Source organism: Mangifera indica, unplaced genomic scaffold (assembly GCF_011075055.1).
Source record: "Mangifera indica cultivar Alphonso unplaced genomic scaffold, CATAS_Mindica_2.1 Un_0078, whole genome shotgun sequence".
Classification (NCBI taxonomy): Eukaryota; Viridiplantae; Streptophyta; class Magnoliopsida; order Sapindales; family Anacardiaceae; genus Mangifera; species Mangifera indica.
The window spans coordinates 22,397-37,720 of NW_025401170.1; the positions used below are offsets into that span (position 1 = coordinate 22,397).

Genomic DNA, 15,324 nt, shown 5'->3' on the forward strand with positions numbered 1-15,324 from the left:
AATAATGAATATTAATTTATATATTAATAATAATATATTATAATATAATTAAATAATTTTATATTATAAATAAAATAATACTTAATTATAAAATTATATATCATCGTGAATATATAAATTAATATTTATTAAAAGGATCATAGTTTTTCTCAGCTGGAAAAGCCCAACATCAAAGTTTATCATATGTGGCCCATAATGGCCCGAAGTTACACTCTAATCCGCCCATATTAAGAAGAGGGACTAATTGCTCATTTGCTTTCATGAGAAAAAAGGCCAAAAAACATATTCCCACCCAAAGTTTATTACATTCTCAATTGATATAATTAATTATTAAAAACTTAAACACTTATTAATAGGTAATTAAAATTAATAAAACTAATAAAAATTATTTATTTTTCCCTTTAGAAAACTAATAATTTTTTTTTAGAATTAAACTTTAAAATGTTATATTTTTCTTTTAGAGTTTTTTTATTTTCTCCCTCCCTTTTCTAACATTGTCATTGGTAGACTTCACTCTCTCCCTCTCTTTTCCTATGTATCTTCATTTGAAGACATATTGAAAAGGGAAGAAAGAGAGTAAAGTCGGTCAACAATGACACCGAAAAAATGAGGGAGAAAAGAAAGACATTTTAAGGGGAATGTAACATTTCAAAGATTAATCATAGAAAAAATTATTAGCTTTTTAAATTTATGAGAAAAATAGATAATATTTTATTATTTTAATATATTATTAAAAAATAATAATTTTATTCTTGAAATTTAACTGATTTTATTAATTTTAATAATTTATAGATAGATGTTTGAATTTTAAATAATTAATAAACACCAATTTAAGATTTGAATTAAATTTGGGTGGGGATAAGTCCTTTGGCAGAGGAAAAATGCATGTGAACACAACAGCAACAGACGTGGAGCTGAAAATAAGGCCCCAAGCCAGCACTGGCTCGCTACCGAAGCAATAACTTTGCATTCTTCAAGAAGCTGAAAATAAAAAACCCATCTTTAATTGTAAAATATCGAAAGAACTTCTGAATTTCATTACTCTAGTTGCCACTTGCCAACTTCTCCAGACTCTCTCTAAACAAAACCAAACCAAACCCATCAATAAAAAATAAATAAATTCAATATTTTGAGTTCAATTTCTCCGGGCCTGAAGAAAATAGTAAGTGAAATGGGTGGGACAGGTGGCAATGTCCACCATTAAAATGATTGGTGGGGATTCAGAAAAAGTAACCACTGACACTGACATTTAAATGAAGTCTCTCGAGATGCAAACATTTATTTTTTTGCTTGAGATTCTCGCGTTTCAATTGGATGAAATCGGATCCGTTATAAGCATAGCCACAAGAAACACGGTAAAAAGATTAATAGAAATAAACAAGAATTGACTTGCCACTTCTGGATTTCTCTCTTTGTAATTCAGCTTACATGGTTGTAACTTGAAGTGGGTAACTTGAGCGACTGAGAAAGATGGAAACTTTGACAACTTCCGCTTCGAAGATAATCTTTGACAAGTATAGACACAGATGTTACTTTTCTTCTAGAGAGTTGTATGTTCACAGACCCCAGCTTTCGTTTTTACCTTCCAAGAAGCATGTAAATGGCCGCTTCTTGGAACTCTTTTCTCTCAAAGAAAAGACTGTGTGGTTTATCTCTTGCATCGAGGCTGATTCTCAGGTCTTTTTCTCTTCAGTGTTTCATATTATTCTTTACGAGAAATTTGTTTTCCTGTTCTCTTCTGTTATAATTTTTCAGAATCTCCTTTCAAGAATAGATTCTTTACTTTTCTAGCAAAAGATTGTCCTTCAAATAGAAAGGAAAATTTAATAGGGAACCTGCTTTATTGTTCCTCTTTTCTGATACAGACTTAAAAGTATGCCAGAAGCTTGAAATTTGGATTTTTGCAAACTTGAGAAAGTCTTATTTTTTTTGGTTCAGTAAAGAATCAATGTATGATTTGCTTCTGTTTTAGGATAATGATGGGCTTCGAAATGCTTTATATGATCAAAAAGGTTATGACTTCTTTGTGTAAAAAGATGATCTTGTAATACAAACCCAGACTAAAAATTTTTTACTTGTGCAGGGAGAACTGGAGAATGTAGCTAAGGAACATACCTGTAAGTTCCTGCTGATTTTGCAAATCTTAAGATATTTGGTAGTATCTTAGCCTGATGTCATTGATTCTGTTGTGCAGATCAATCAAATGTTGTTCATGTCAAATTCCAGTTACAAAAAGAATGCAAATTCGGCGAGCAATTTTTCATTGTAGGGGATGATCCTATGTTTGGCTTATGGGACCCTGAAAGTGCAATACCATTGGACTGGTCAGATGAACATGTTTGGAGTGTGGAGCTGGTAAGCAAGAACTTCCATATAAGTTATAGATAAGTATGCACAATTATGTTTTCTAGAGGATAAATGTGGATCTGATACTATGTTTAGGATGTACCTGTGGGAAAATCAATCTGTTTCAAGTTCATACTGAAAGAAATCACCGGCGACATTCTATGGCAACCAGGCCCTGATCGAACCATTCAAACTTGGGAAACTAGGAATACAATCACCATTTTGGAAGACTGGGATGATGCTGAATATAAGAAAATAATTGAGGAAGAACCAATGGCTAATCAAAATGGAGATCCTGCTGTCCAGTCAGAACTTATACTTCCAGATGACTTTATTCAGCCCAAAAAGGGGCTGATCTTCAGCGTACGTGACACATCAGATGCAGTTGATAGTGATTTGCATTGGTCATCGACACCGGAGAAGCCTATAGAGGAAACACCTGTGACTGATGAGAGTATGGTGATGGCAAAAGACATTATGGGACATGATGGCAGAGTTGCAACAGTCAAGAAGGCAGAAAACTCAGACAAGGAGGGAGATCTAATCTCCTATGAAGGGGAACCTGTTTTAGTACCTGGCTTGACTCCATTAGAAACTGTGTCAACTGAAGGAGACATTCAAAATGAAAATCAGTCAAGTGTTGCTGTTGATGCTTTGCTTGGAATGAAGGAAGCTGAGAACCTAAGTTTGCCTGAGGTAACTGCTTGATGAGTGTAATGTTCTGTTGTTCCCTTATCTTATCTTTCTTCATTTGTTCTGTTGCTTTTACCTGCCCTGCAATAACATTACAGTTTCCTTAAGCCACATCTTTGAATGTTAGTAGAATCCACATGACCTGTGATGTTCTGTTGTTTATTCAATTACACAACAAAACTTACAAAGCTACTTTTGCAAAGGATGGGATTGTCTCACTGTCTAAGATGAAAAGTATAGTCATCAAAACATTTTTTGTAACATCTAGTCTAAGGTTAGCTGTCAAGATATTATCTGTTTTAGACACACTCTCCATCACGCTTTTGGGATCTCATATAACCTAGGTATGTATGAATTTTATATCGCTTAAGGATGATAACAAAAGCTATTAAAACGCATTTTTGGTTGTAAAACTCAAAAGCAAAATTGTGACAAATTATGTGTACAATATCGATATGGAATGTTCATACATACCCATCTCATAGGCTATTTAATCAATCTTTTGTCATCATCCCCAAAAGATATGAGATATACATACATATTCAACATTTTCCGTATTTTTAACCACAGGAGTTAGCAAAAGTTATAGAGCTGTAAGATTTCTCAGGAGGAGGGTTTGGGTTCAAACTGCATTGACGAAATTCTACCCATATTGTGACAATTCTAATCAAATTCTACATTAACAAAGAATGAGAGATGTTAGGTATTTATAGGATGATAACTCCTGGGACTCTTATATTTATCAAGACACAGTCCCAGTCTGTGTACAATATTATCTTGATAATGGCTGATGTTCCCAAAAATAATGAACATGAAACAAAATAATAAAATCCATGTCATTTAAATGCTGATATCATATGAGATGCATTTTTGTTTTCCTTTTTCCTATTCAATTTACTAACATTGACTAATATCCAGTCAGATGAGAAGCAAGAACCTGAGAGTAATTCTGGCCAGGTGAAAAAAGTCAAGATATTATCCAGTACAGAGGAGCAACAGCTTGATGATCCTGATTTAAACAAAGAGAAAAAGGAGACTATGATGACACCATTGGAAAGTAAAACTTTGCCAAATGACATCAAACAAGTAGACGATCCTCATTTAGCCAAAGAAGAAAAGGATACCCGGGAAACGCCAGTGGAAAGTAATGTTCTGCAAAATGACATCCAATGGGGTCGTAGGACTATAAAGATACTTCTAGATACTTTAGGACTGCTGTAACATCATAAAACAGAACTGAGATGGAAGATTTGTTACATTAGGTATTTCCTGCAACTGTGCCGCTCGATCTCCTAGTTTTTGTGGTGACCTGCCATATGCCGTAGAAGAGTGTGAAAGGCTGTTGTTGTATGCACATATCAACTTCATTTCCTTGACCTATGATTGTTGTATGCTATTCTTTCAGAATTCTCAGGATTTGCATTTAGTTAATAATGAGTGTATACCCGAGTTATTTTTTCCTGCGGAAGGCCAAATATCTATTTTCCACCCAGGGTTTGATGTGATTTCTGCAAACCTTGGATGGGAAATAGTCTTTGGCCTCTGCAGAATGATAATTATCCTTGTATAGGTGAACTTTCTACAGGGCATGGTGAGTTTCAAGTACGTTACACGAGTCAGAATGGTAGCCTCAAAGTATTCACAAGGACGAATGACTGTTTCTTAGCCTTTTTTACGCACATTTTATCTGGTTCTGGTAATGAAAACCAGTTTAATTTGTTGATAAAAACCAATTTAATTGCATCGTAAATAACTATTTTATCTTTTAAAGAGAAATTATGTAAATGTCTTGACTGTTTAATATAAATATTAATTATTAAATTGTTTTTTCTATTTTAATTTACAAAAATCTTATAAACTAATTTTTTATTGAACAGGATCATCATTTGCCTCTAAATTTTCTAATACGGTTTCGTTCAAGTGCAAAAATGAACTCAACTTAAAGTGAATTCAAATTTAAATATGAGAGATTAATATTTTCAAATTTACACTTTTAAAGAGTTCAACTCACCAAAGTCATGACTCTATACAATTTTAATACAAATTGATTAAAATAATTTTTTTAATTAATATACGTCAAAATAATATCATTTTAATCATTTTTTTATTAGTTATAATATCAAATTGTGTTAAAAACTCGATTTAAGCTCAAATTCGAATCGAAATTAAACTCAACTCTCCTCAAACGAACCAAATTTGAATAACTTTGAAACAAATTCAAACTCAATTTCACTTAACATTGATTTTAAACAGATTCAATTCAACTCAACTCAAATTCAATCCTACTTCAACCTTCCTCCCAGCTGTCAACCAGAAAATCCTCGAAATCATTGCACCATCATTGTCTCTTGTTCAGATAAAAAATTGCCCAAAATCAACCCCCGACAAACATAAAAAATGAAAAAAAAATCTAAATTTATTGTGATTTGATAAATAATTATAAGTCAAAAGAGGGGTAAAATTGAATTTTCTGAAATTATTTGCAAGGAACCAGCCCGAACCCTCTCTCAGTTGGCGTAGCTCAAGGTGGGGTAATCTCCATTAAAATTGGACGTATTATGACCACTTGCCTAAGAAAGCTTTCTTTTTTTTTTTTTTAAATGCTAATTATCTGCAAAATTAATAATATAATAGCCAAAAGCAGAATCCCAAACGTGTCCTCATTCATCAGATCACTTTGGGGGAGATTGGGCGGAACCCTGTAGATATAGGTTTGTAATCCACGTCCATCATCAAATCAGTTTTTATAATGCACTTTGCCATTTCATATATCTACTGAACCAATATGAGACTTTACATGGTCTAGAGGTAAGCTCTGCCCTAAACATCCACTAAAAGAGGAAAATGTGCAATAGGAAAGGAGACGACATCATCTCTCGAAAGTAAAACAAAATTAGAGAAGAAATGTAATCACCTCCACCGGAGGACGACTTCAGCTCTGCTGGCGAAGATGTGTCATATTAATGTACAAATTGCCCCATCCAAAGCCCCAAAATGGGTTTTCATGAAACAAGATGCCCTTTCTTCTGTTGCCAAGAGGTTGATAAACTATCTGAACCATGGAGTTTTTCCTTTTGACAGTTTGCTTGGAATAAACTGCAGTGATCTGGAAAAAATCCACAAATTACTAATACAAGAAACTAAAAGATCAGCCACCACCAAGCTCTAAGTTGCCACTACTAAGCCTCTTGATGCTATCATTATCTACCATAAGCAAACCCTAAAATTTCCATTAACTATAAATTGATTCCGAGAACACATGAACAGAAACTGCAAATAAGCAACTCAGTAGTGGTCCACATGCATCATATGATCTAACGCTCAGGGAACAGACAGAATCTTCAGTCGACCTAAAACAGTCTTTATTAACCTCTAAAAGCCTACAAATAAGCAGATAGAATCCATTCACAAGGAAGAAGGGGGAAATGAACTGGTAAAAATAAGCGGACCAAAATGTAGTGGCCCCATATAACTCAAAAGATGTAAGTCCCTCCTCTCAACCCCTCTTGGGAGAATATTTACTTATTCCTCTTAATGGAAAAAACATAAGATGGAAATTTTTACTGTTTTATTTTTGAGTTACCTGGGGAAATTGGCATGTTTTTGAACTTATAGATTTATCAAACCGGAGGAAGCACTCCCACGTCCAATATCAGTAGCCTGAAAGGCATTTAAAAGAAAACATAAAAAATTATTTTGGTCCACTAAAATTTTATGAAAATCCTCAAAATACATGGGAGTACTTGGATAACGGGTAGAATCTAGAGACTGACCACCAAGCCCTTACCTCTTAAAATAGAAATACCAGAGCCTGGTCAAGGCAGAAGTAGCAGATATGAAGCCCGCTCACTCCCCTTTCAGTGTTCTAGCTCCCACATCATGGTGCAATGGAAAATCCAAAAGAAGAGTGGTTTCTCCCAGATAACACGACCCCTCATCTGGAAATCTCTTGCCCACATACCCTTTATCCAAGCCTCACCTATGATTTTGAACAAAGAAATTAAATCAAATATTGAAAGCATCACCTGAAATTCCCACCTCAGGAATGCTTTCTTTGCGTAACTGGTCTTCTTTCGGCCCTTCATCTGATTCAGGATCAACAGTATCCCACAGAAATCCATTTTCATTTTCCAGAGAAGGCTTATCAAAGTCTCTGTCCACAGCTCCACCATGAGGTGTTATGTATGTTACATATTTGTCTGGAATGTCATGCACACAAAATACATTCAGTGCTATATGTCTCCACTCAGAAACCAAAATGAACCAGATAAATAGGTCCTAGAGAAATAAAATATAGAGATAAAGTTAAGAAAATAACACGTTTTCCAGTGTATGTGCACTAACTTCATGATCATACAATCCATAAAAGTAAATAATTCATAACAACTACAATAAACCCTTGAGCTCTAACAAATACTCAGAGAAACACCATATCAGACAACAAAGAATATTACCCTCAACAAAAGCAGCGACAACCATAACCCCCTACAAACACAGATTCATTACGAGTCTCCAACATCAACAAGTTCTATTTGATTGATTTGGTTAAACAAACGTCTAAGCTCCGATGTTCCTTGATTCACATGATAGCAACTATACTCTAAAATAAGCTGTAACAGTCTAAAAGAAAAAATCTTAAATGATGCAAAGGATGTGATAGAAAGTAAACTAGTGAACTTTTTACCTGCTAACCTATGCAAGGCATTTTCAGCAGCTTGCTGCTGAGCATCCCTCCTTGTCTTACCCATTCCAACACCTATCTTCTCACCAGTGAACAAAACCTGAAATTAAAAAGCTTGCAAAAGTCAGTAAGCAATAACAAGTTCTTTCTTAGGCTTAAAAAAATAAAAATAAAAATAAGAGGAAAAATTAAGAAATTATCTAACAAACAAATTTGTAACCACGACCCTCTAGGTGACTAAATCAAATGAAACCATGGCTCCCAACAAACCATGTACAAGTAAATTAAGTAATAATAGTAAATGTTGAGTGATTAACAAGAGTGTCTAAAGAACGGCAAAGTCTTTCACAAAATTCAATAGCATTGCCCATTTACTTCAGTGCTTACACAATAATAAAATAATTTATTAACAAAAAATTGATTATTTAAACTATTCTAAGGACAACAGTAACTCACAATTCATCAATAAGACAGTAAAAACACATGAATAAATAACCAAGAAACAAAAACTTTCCACGGACCTCAACAGAAAATTGCAAATCCTTACTGGTGCTTACAACAGACCTGAACTCGACCTGCACCATCAGACATTATGTGATTAGGACCATAAGGCAAGTAAGAAGGCTACAAAACTCCAAGGGAAAGCATTGCGTACCTTTGAACTGCATCTCTTTCCAATTTCTTGCAGCACACCAATATACAAATGGGATGGCAGAAAGTTTGTTTTTCCACCTTCAATCTCAGCTTCTTTACCATTAGAAGATGCATGATTTTGAGATACACCAACCTCTGCAAGAAACTTCAATCAGCAATCAATTTCCTATATATGATTACATGAAATCATCATAGCATTAAATTAAGTCCAAACATATAATTTAACAAATTTAAAGTAGCCATTTAGTTGTCTCCAAGTCGGGTAATATGCTCTGAAAAGCTCAACCTCACTAATAAACATTAAACAAGCATAAAAAAGACGTTTTTACTGATGTTCTTTACATTGGGTATAAGCCATAATGCTTCCTATCCTATCAAATGTACACTTACAACCAAAATCGTTTCACAGGATTAACTTTAGTCACCAGCAAATGATTTAAATTCATTCAGCTGTCCATAGTGTCACTAACCTGCAGGCTGAGCAGTTGGTAGCGTGTTTTGTCTATGCAAATAATTTGCCTATAACCAAAAGCAATGTTAATTAGATAATTTTTTTATAATGCTTACAAAAACACTTGAACAAAATAAATTCAAATGAACCTCTTCACCCTTCACTTGGGATGCATGCGAGAGTAAACCAGTTGAACTTGAACCTGGTTGATTGTTTAGATGCACTTTGTTGACATCTTCTTCCACTATCCAGCCCCCCTGTGGTTGAATTGGGGAGGATGATGTTTGTGCAGCTAACCTAGGTAGAAGAGAGGGCTGACCTGAGCTTTGATTCCTTAAATCTAAACCAGGCCTCATAGAGCTATTCTCTCGCCTAACAGGAGTCCCAAGCAAACTAGGTTCTATAGTAAATTCAAAAAAAAAATAACAAGAATCAAGGAATGCCCTACATCATTCCTTCAAAATAATAGAAAAAGGAAAAGTTTTAATTAAAAATGAAGTCCATACTTTGAGAAGGATTGATTGTTGCTGAAGATGTTGCACCAATGACATCTGGAATAAGTACAACAGGTGGCTGGGAAGTTTCAGATTTCAAATCAAGGCTATTTTTCATAGTGCTCATAGCTGAGTCCACAACATACTTCTCATCCTAAAATACAAGAACTAAGGTCAATGTAGAAGAAAAATCATTAAATTTCACTATGAGACATGAAAAGGAAGTCAGGACTACCAATTGGAAAATACCTTTATTAGCATTAAAAAATGATGGTTCATCAATAATTGTAGATGAAATCAATTATGTCTTTACTTAACCAGTAAACACACAATCCCAACCAAGGCCTTCTGAGAATTATTTTTTACCATGAGCAATATTATACGTACCCAGTTTGAGCACACAAATGTGTACACCCTTAAGTGTGTCATCATATGATTAGGTGTTGTTTTATTTTTAATTCAAAATCATTCAATCAAATGATGACACACATCAAGTGTATACCCATTTGTATATTCAAAGTGAATATACATAGTTTTATTATTTGACCATACGAATACTCTAAACATACCAGTTGGTTCAATCTCCTCTCCCCCTCAACTTCGTTCATGCCTTCACTAATTGGGGCATTAGTATTGCCATTTGGTACAAAACTGGCATCCTGCAAAACATTAACAGCCACATTAGCAAAAAAACAACGATACAAACTTTCAGTCAACAAATTAGAAATCATATGGTTTCAATTCAAATACCTCTGATATCAAGTAATTGCTCACATCAGGGGCAGGTGGCAAGTTTATCACATCATCCTCATAGGAGATTTCAGATATTCTTCGTAATAAATTTTCATCAAACTCCCTGGAAAAATATAGTATATAAGAAATAAAACAAAAAAATTTGAACATTTACTAAGACAACATAACATCAATGAGATTTTATAAAACATAAAAATATACAGATCTTACTTGAAAAAATAACCTCTGACATTGCAAGCAACATTTCTTGCCACACAAAGGACTGGAACAGCACTTGCTGTCTGATAACCCAAAACAAAAAGAGAAACAGAAAAGATATCAACAGAAAATTTTTGGTGTCATTACAATTTTATTAGAAATCCAATGAAATAATATAATAATTTACTCAAACAAGAAAAGAACGAAAAAACATATATTGAATTAACATTACAGAAAGAAATTTAGTACCTCAGCTTGAGGAGCATAATATGGACTGAATGCAGGAACTACATGAACTCGAGGTTGATCCTTATCTTCCCAAACCTTACAACGATCATCGATCACCATTGCCATATTTGGATGGCACATTCCATGCTGGAAGACATTTAACAAAGATTTCTTGGAACCTGTCAGAACAATAAAAATTTTCAGAAAAAACAAAAAAAACATGAAAGGAAAAGCAAGCTGGCCAACTCAAGCACCATAAATAAATATTTCATATTCCATGATGACTAGTGCACATATATAATAAACCAAAATTTGCAACACAAGCAACAACTTAAATAAATAATAAATAAAATAAAACCATAGACCAAGGTTTGACACGATCTAGTATAACATTAAAAAAAAAAAAAAGAATAACTTCCACAAATTGCATGTTATAATAAAACAACATGCCAATTTCACAGCCTGAATGAAGGAAGGCCAAAATATTCTTAAAACATAAGAGACATGCCTGATTTCACACAAACAACACGGTCCAGGAGTTGCTTTGAACTTATCAAGTGTGCCTCTGGATCAAGAAGCCTCCACATTTCTAAGGCATAATCTCTGTCAGCCATGGTACAAACATAAACTTCAAACCTCTTGCGTCCTTTTGCAATCAAATAACTTCTCAAATCTTCCCATGCAGGTCGTAACCTCACAAGCACACTAGTATCACGATTCTACAAACAAAAGCATCAACAACAATCAGGTAAAGAGAACCACCACACCTATTAATTCTGAATTCTGGTAATGGTTACACTCCATATAAACAATATACTATACATATGTCAAATTTAAGTCTTATTAATCTTATATTTAATATATGGCTAAGCTTGAAAAAGTCTATGCAAGTCCCAAACATCATCCCAAAAACCAACAGGATTTCATAATACTCAAAGCTACACACATGATAGGACAACATATATGCTATCACACCAGTGTCATCCAACAAGAATTATAAAACCCATGGAGCGTGTTACTGAAATATTCTATCACTCCTATGTCAGCCAACAAGAACTATAAATTACATATTGGCTTCCACAATTGTACATCATATACATCCATGATTTCTTTAGTGCAGTCACTTATTTGGCTACTTGATAATACTTTAAAAACACACAATGAGCCATCCTCATTGTACAATCATGTGCCATCTAATTTCTACCCTCTTATAATGTAGACACATAAGTCTAACAAACTCACTTGATCAAATCAAATTTACATTCATTAATGCAAGCAATCTCAATTAATCACAAGCAATGGACAAATTTCATACACAGATAATTAGCTTCAAAACAACAAATAGACCCAAACCTCAGGATTGATCCTTGTGAGAACAAGATTCTTTTCCTGCAATCTAATAACAGGTCGAACAACTCGCTCATGATTATCAGAAAGTGGAGGAATCTCCTCCTGTTGAATCTTAAATGTCTTTCCATTATCCATCAGATAATCATTCTCTGTGTACTGCTTCAACAGCATACGATCATCCATGCACCGCTTCAACTCAGCAGTCATTCCTGCAATCCGAATTGGATCTGTCTCTCGTGCAACCCAAGCTTTCAGAGCCTCGATTCTATCTTCAAACGACTTCATGGTGTTGGCAACAATAAGTGTTTCATCAAGATCAAATACAATCGCCAAACACCTTAGATTCAACATTCCTAAACATGAATTGTACAGACTCAAGGGAACAGAATAGCACCAAAAACAAGGATACTTCTTCTGCTTACTCGGCATTGCCACCAAATGAACCTCCTCATCTCCAGTAACCACAACCGCCGTCTGTATAGTCAATTCAGTAAAAAAATTACAACCAAATACACTGATATTTTACATAAACAAACAGACAGCTTAAAACGAAATGATAATTCAACAACACCTTCAATTCGTAGTAGCAAGCGGCGTGAAGATTGATCAAATGAGGTTGTTGAACTGGAGAAGAAGATTCGAGCTTGCAACGCAACGAGGATGAAGAAATCGTGTGGAGAATTGAGAGAGGAATGCATCGCTCGCTGGCTGGAGACAAGTGGTGAATCCGAATCTCGTTGTTTGGGAACTGCAAAATCTTGTCCGACACTGGAATAGTATCTAATTCTCCCAAACAAATATCGCCGTGATAAACGACGGATTTGTACCCTAAAAGACTCATTCAACACTCTCTGATTGCACAGTTGAGTGTTCAGAGAGACAACAAAAGTAAAAATGTGACAAGATTTCTCGAAGATTTAAAAATCGCTTTATTTTTTTTCTGCTCTCTCTCAGACTCAAGACCTCTGCGCTCTTTCTTTGACTCACCCTCTTTCGGTTCTCAGACACTCTCCCTCTCTATCGATGGGTTCAAACGAGGAAGAGGTTTCTTCCACCGGCCAAGGATTGGAGAGGCTGATTTTATTTTATAGTGTTGGTTTTGTATGAATTTACGAAAATACTATATGGTTGCGGATTGCTTCAGCGGAAGGGGCGGAAGTTCATGCTCCCTGCGATGAGGTGGGACCATTATTACACGTGGCACTGTATCAAAGGATGCTCCTTTATATTTCATTTTCCTTCCTCTAAACGTTTTCGTTTTTGTTTTTCCTTTTTTTTTTTAATTTCTTTTTCTTAGACAGATAATCTTATTTATTACGTCGTTGACATATTTTTTTTACTTTCTTTATAAATACTTGTTTTAGTAACAAAAAAGTATAATTGTGAAGCCATGTATCTATACAGTATAATATTTTGAAGTGTAGGCGATTATGCGATGATTTGAAAATTATGAAGCATTTGGATTTTGGTACATATTTTCATAAAAATCAACAAAAGGAATATTGTGGATGAGTTCAGAGATTCAAGGCTAAAGCAGAGTAACATTGCAATCTACAGGGATAAAGACAGAACTAGAGACTGCACTGACGCACCAGGGTCGTTTCGGCACAATCCACCAAGCTTGTGGATGGTGTCTAGCCTAAGGCCCACACAATTACATGTCTTTATGCTGGGCTAGCCAGCCAAAAAGGGACGGTCAAAGACACACCTCCCGTATCAAACCCTAAACAAGTTAATCAGTTGTTTATATTAATAAAAAAATAATTTTTTAAATTTACTAATATAAATTTTCTTTCAATTTAATTAACCAAAGATTGTAAATTACAAATTGACTCTCCAAATCATATTTTATTTATATTTCAAATAATATAAAATTATTTTCTATTACTAATTATTGTCGTATCTAATTAAAAAAAACTTTTTTATTTTATCGATGAGACTACAATAGACTTATTTTCTCTAACCACGTCTTCTTGACTTACCAAACACTTAAATTGAGACAACTATTTTTCATACACTCAACTATCAAAAAAAACCAAATAATTTGCATGTGTGGTTGTCCGACAATGTCTCTCATATTTTTCTATAGTTGTTACTATCACCATTCTGTTAATGTCTACTAACAACTTAGTTTCTATTTTGCTTTTTATAATTTTGTTAATTATTTTTTTAAATATTACGATAATAAAAATACTTAATATGTTATAAACGAAAAAAGTGTTCAAATAATTAGGATAACTTTACTTTTGTAAAATTAATCGATCAAGAATTGATGCAATATAAACACTATAACAAAAACCTTGTAAGATCTATGTTACAGTATTTATATTGCATCAATTCTTTATCAATTGAGTCTACAAAAGTGCAGTTGTGTCAATCACTTGCACACATTTTCTGTTTAGAGTAGACTAAGTTTTTTTATTATGAAAATATTTTAAAGAAAAATAATAATTAACAAATTTAGAAAAATAAAAAAAAAAATTATATTGTTAATAGATATTAAGGGAATTGTAATAGTAATAGGTATGGAAAAAATTATGAGTGACATTGTCTAAAGATCATGCACAGGAGTTGCTCAGTTCTTCTTGTTAACGGAGTTATGAAATATAGTTGTCGTGGCTCAAATGTAAGGTAAGCCAAAAAAATATATAATTAGAGAAAACAAGTCCATCGTGTTAGTGTATGCCTTAAAAACCATTCTTGTTGTCAATTTCAAGACATTTCATCTTGTCTATATATATGTAATAATTTATTAATTAAAGAAAGAGTTTTTTTTATTCATATATGTAAACTGTTTTTTTTTATTAGCATTAATATAAAGTATATATGTTAATTGTCTAGATATGTAAAACTGAATTATCGAATTGTTTCCTACTGATATGGTATAAGTTGGCAATAATATCACATAGTAGGTATATTGAATGTCTTTATTGAATATTATCAGATGATATTAGTGTGAGTGACAATGATGCTCATGCCAATAAGGTATCAATATGGATTAACGATGACCAAACTATTTTTCGAATGTGACCAAAAACGATAAATCACATGGTCATTGTCACGTAGTCAATGACTTATCGTATGATTATACTAGTGTGCAAAGCAAACCTTTGACCTAAGATATCATGGTTAGATCTGATATAGATGTACATAGTTCATATGGTGTATAAATATAGGGCTAATCATATTTTGTATGAAAGGCCTTGTTGGTCATGTTTTGTTTGTAAGTAGAGACAAGTGATGATCAATATAGGGTCTGTTGACCCAAAGATACTAGAAATAGAGTATTCGTTGACTTAATTCGGCTCTGAGTTTCTTAACGAATGTCGAAAAATATTAGGAACCAAAATCTCTAGTCATAGTATAATATAAGTCATACAAAAGTTGTTTATGATTATGCCTTCTGAACATATCGATCGACGATTTATAAAGTATCGAGATTAGGGTTTTGACGTACCATGAGCCAAACTTGATCA

The 15,324-nt window shown here is 33.7% G+C and overlaps 2 protein-coding genes across 4 annotated transcripts; one reads left to right on the plus strand and one right to left on the minus strand.

Annotated features, from left to right (window-relative positions):
- Positions 1 to 1,307: 1,307 nt before the first annotated feature.
- LOC123207446 lies at positions 1,308 to 4,470 on the plus strand. Its single transcript, XM_044624852.1, has 5 exons — positions 1,308 to 1,677; positions 2,084 to 2,117; positions 2,195 to 2,355; positions 2,443 to 3,042; positions 3,958 to 4,470. Exons 1-5 carry the CDS (start codon positions 1,471 to 1,473, stop codon positions 4,258 to 4,260), a joined length of 1,305 nt encoding a protein of 434 aa, XP_044480787.1. The 5' UTR covers positions 1,308 to 1,470; the 3' UTR covers positions 4,261 to 4,470.
- A 1,298-nt stretch (positions 4,471 to 5,768) lies between these two features.
- LOC123207445 (RNA polymerase II C-terminal domain phosphatase-like 2) lies at positions 5,769 to 12,997 on the minus strand. 3 transcript variants are annotated; one of them, XR_006500343.1, is made up of 16 exons: positions 12,420 to 12,997; positions 11,852 to 12,322; positions 11,007 to 11,217; positions 10,520 to 10,677; positions 10,283 to 10,353; positions 10,070 to 10,175; positions 9,889 to 9,978; positions 9,332 to 9,473; positions 8,975 to 9,225; positions 8,845 to 8,893; positions 8,376 to 8,509; positions 8,242 to 8,295; positions 7,724 to 7,820; positions 7,065 to 7,238; positions 6,623 to 6,699; positions 5,769 to 6,145 (listed from the first exon to the last, which is right to left on the minus strand). XR_006500343.1 is itself a non-coding variant. In XM_044624851.1 (16 exons), the coding sequence occupies exons 1-15, from the start codon at positions 12,687 to 12,689 to the stop codon at positions 6,649 to 6,651; spliced, it is 2,316 nt and encodes a 771-aa protein (XP_044480786.1). In that variant the 5' UTR covers positions 12,690 to 12,997; the 3' UTR covers positions 5,769 to 6,145; positions 6,623 to 6,648. The 3 variants fall into 3 exon arrangements, 1 of the variants encoding a protein (XP_044480786.1); XR_006500342.1 differs by having other exon boundaries at positions 6,827 to 7,238; positions 12,420 to 12,996; XM_044624851.1 differs by having other exon boundaries at positions 7,078 to 7,238.
- Positions 12,998 to 15,324: the final 2,327 nt, after the last annotated feature.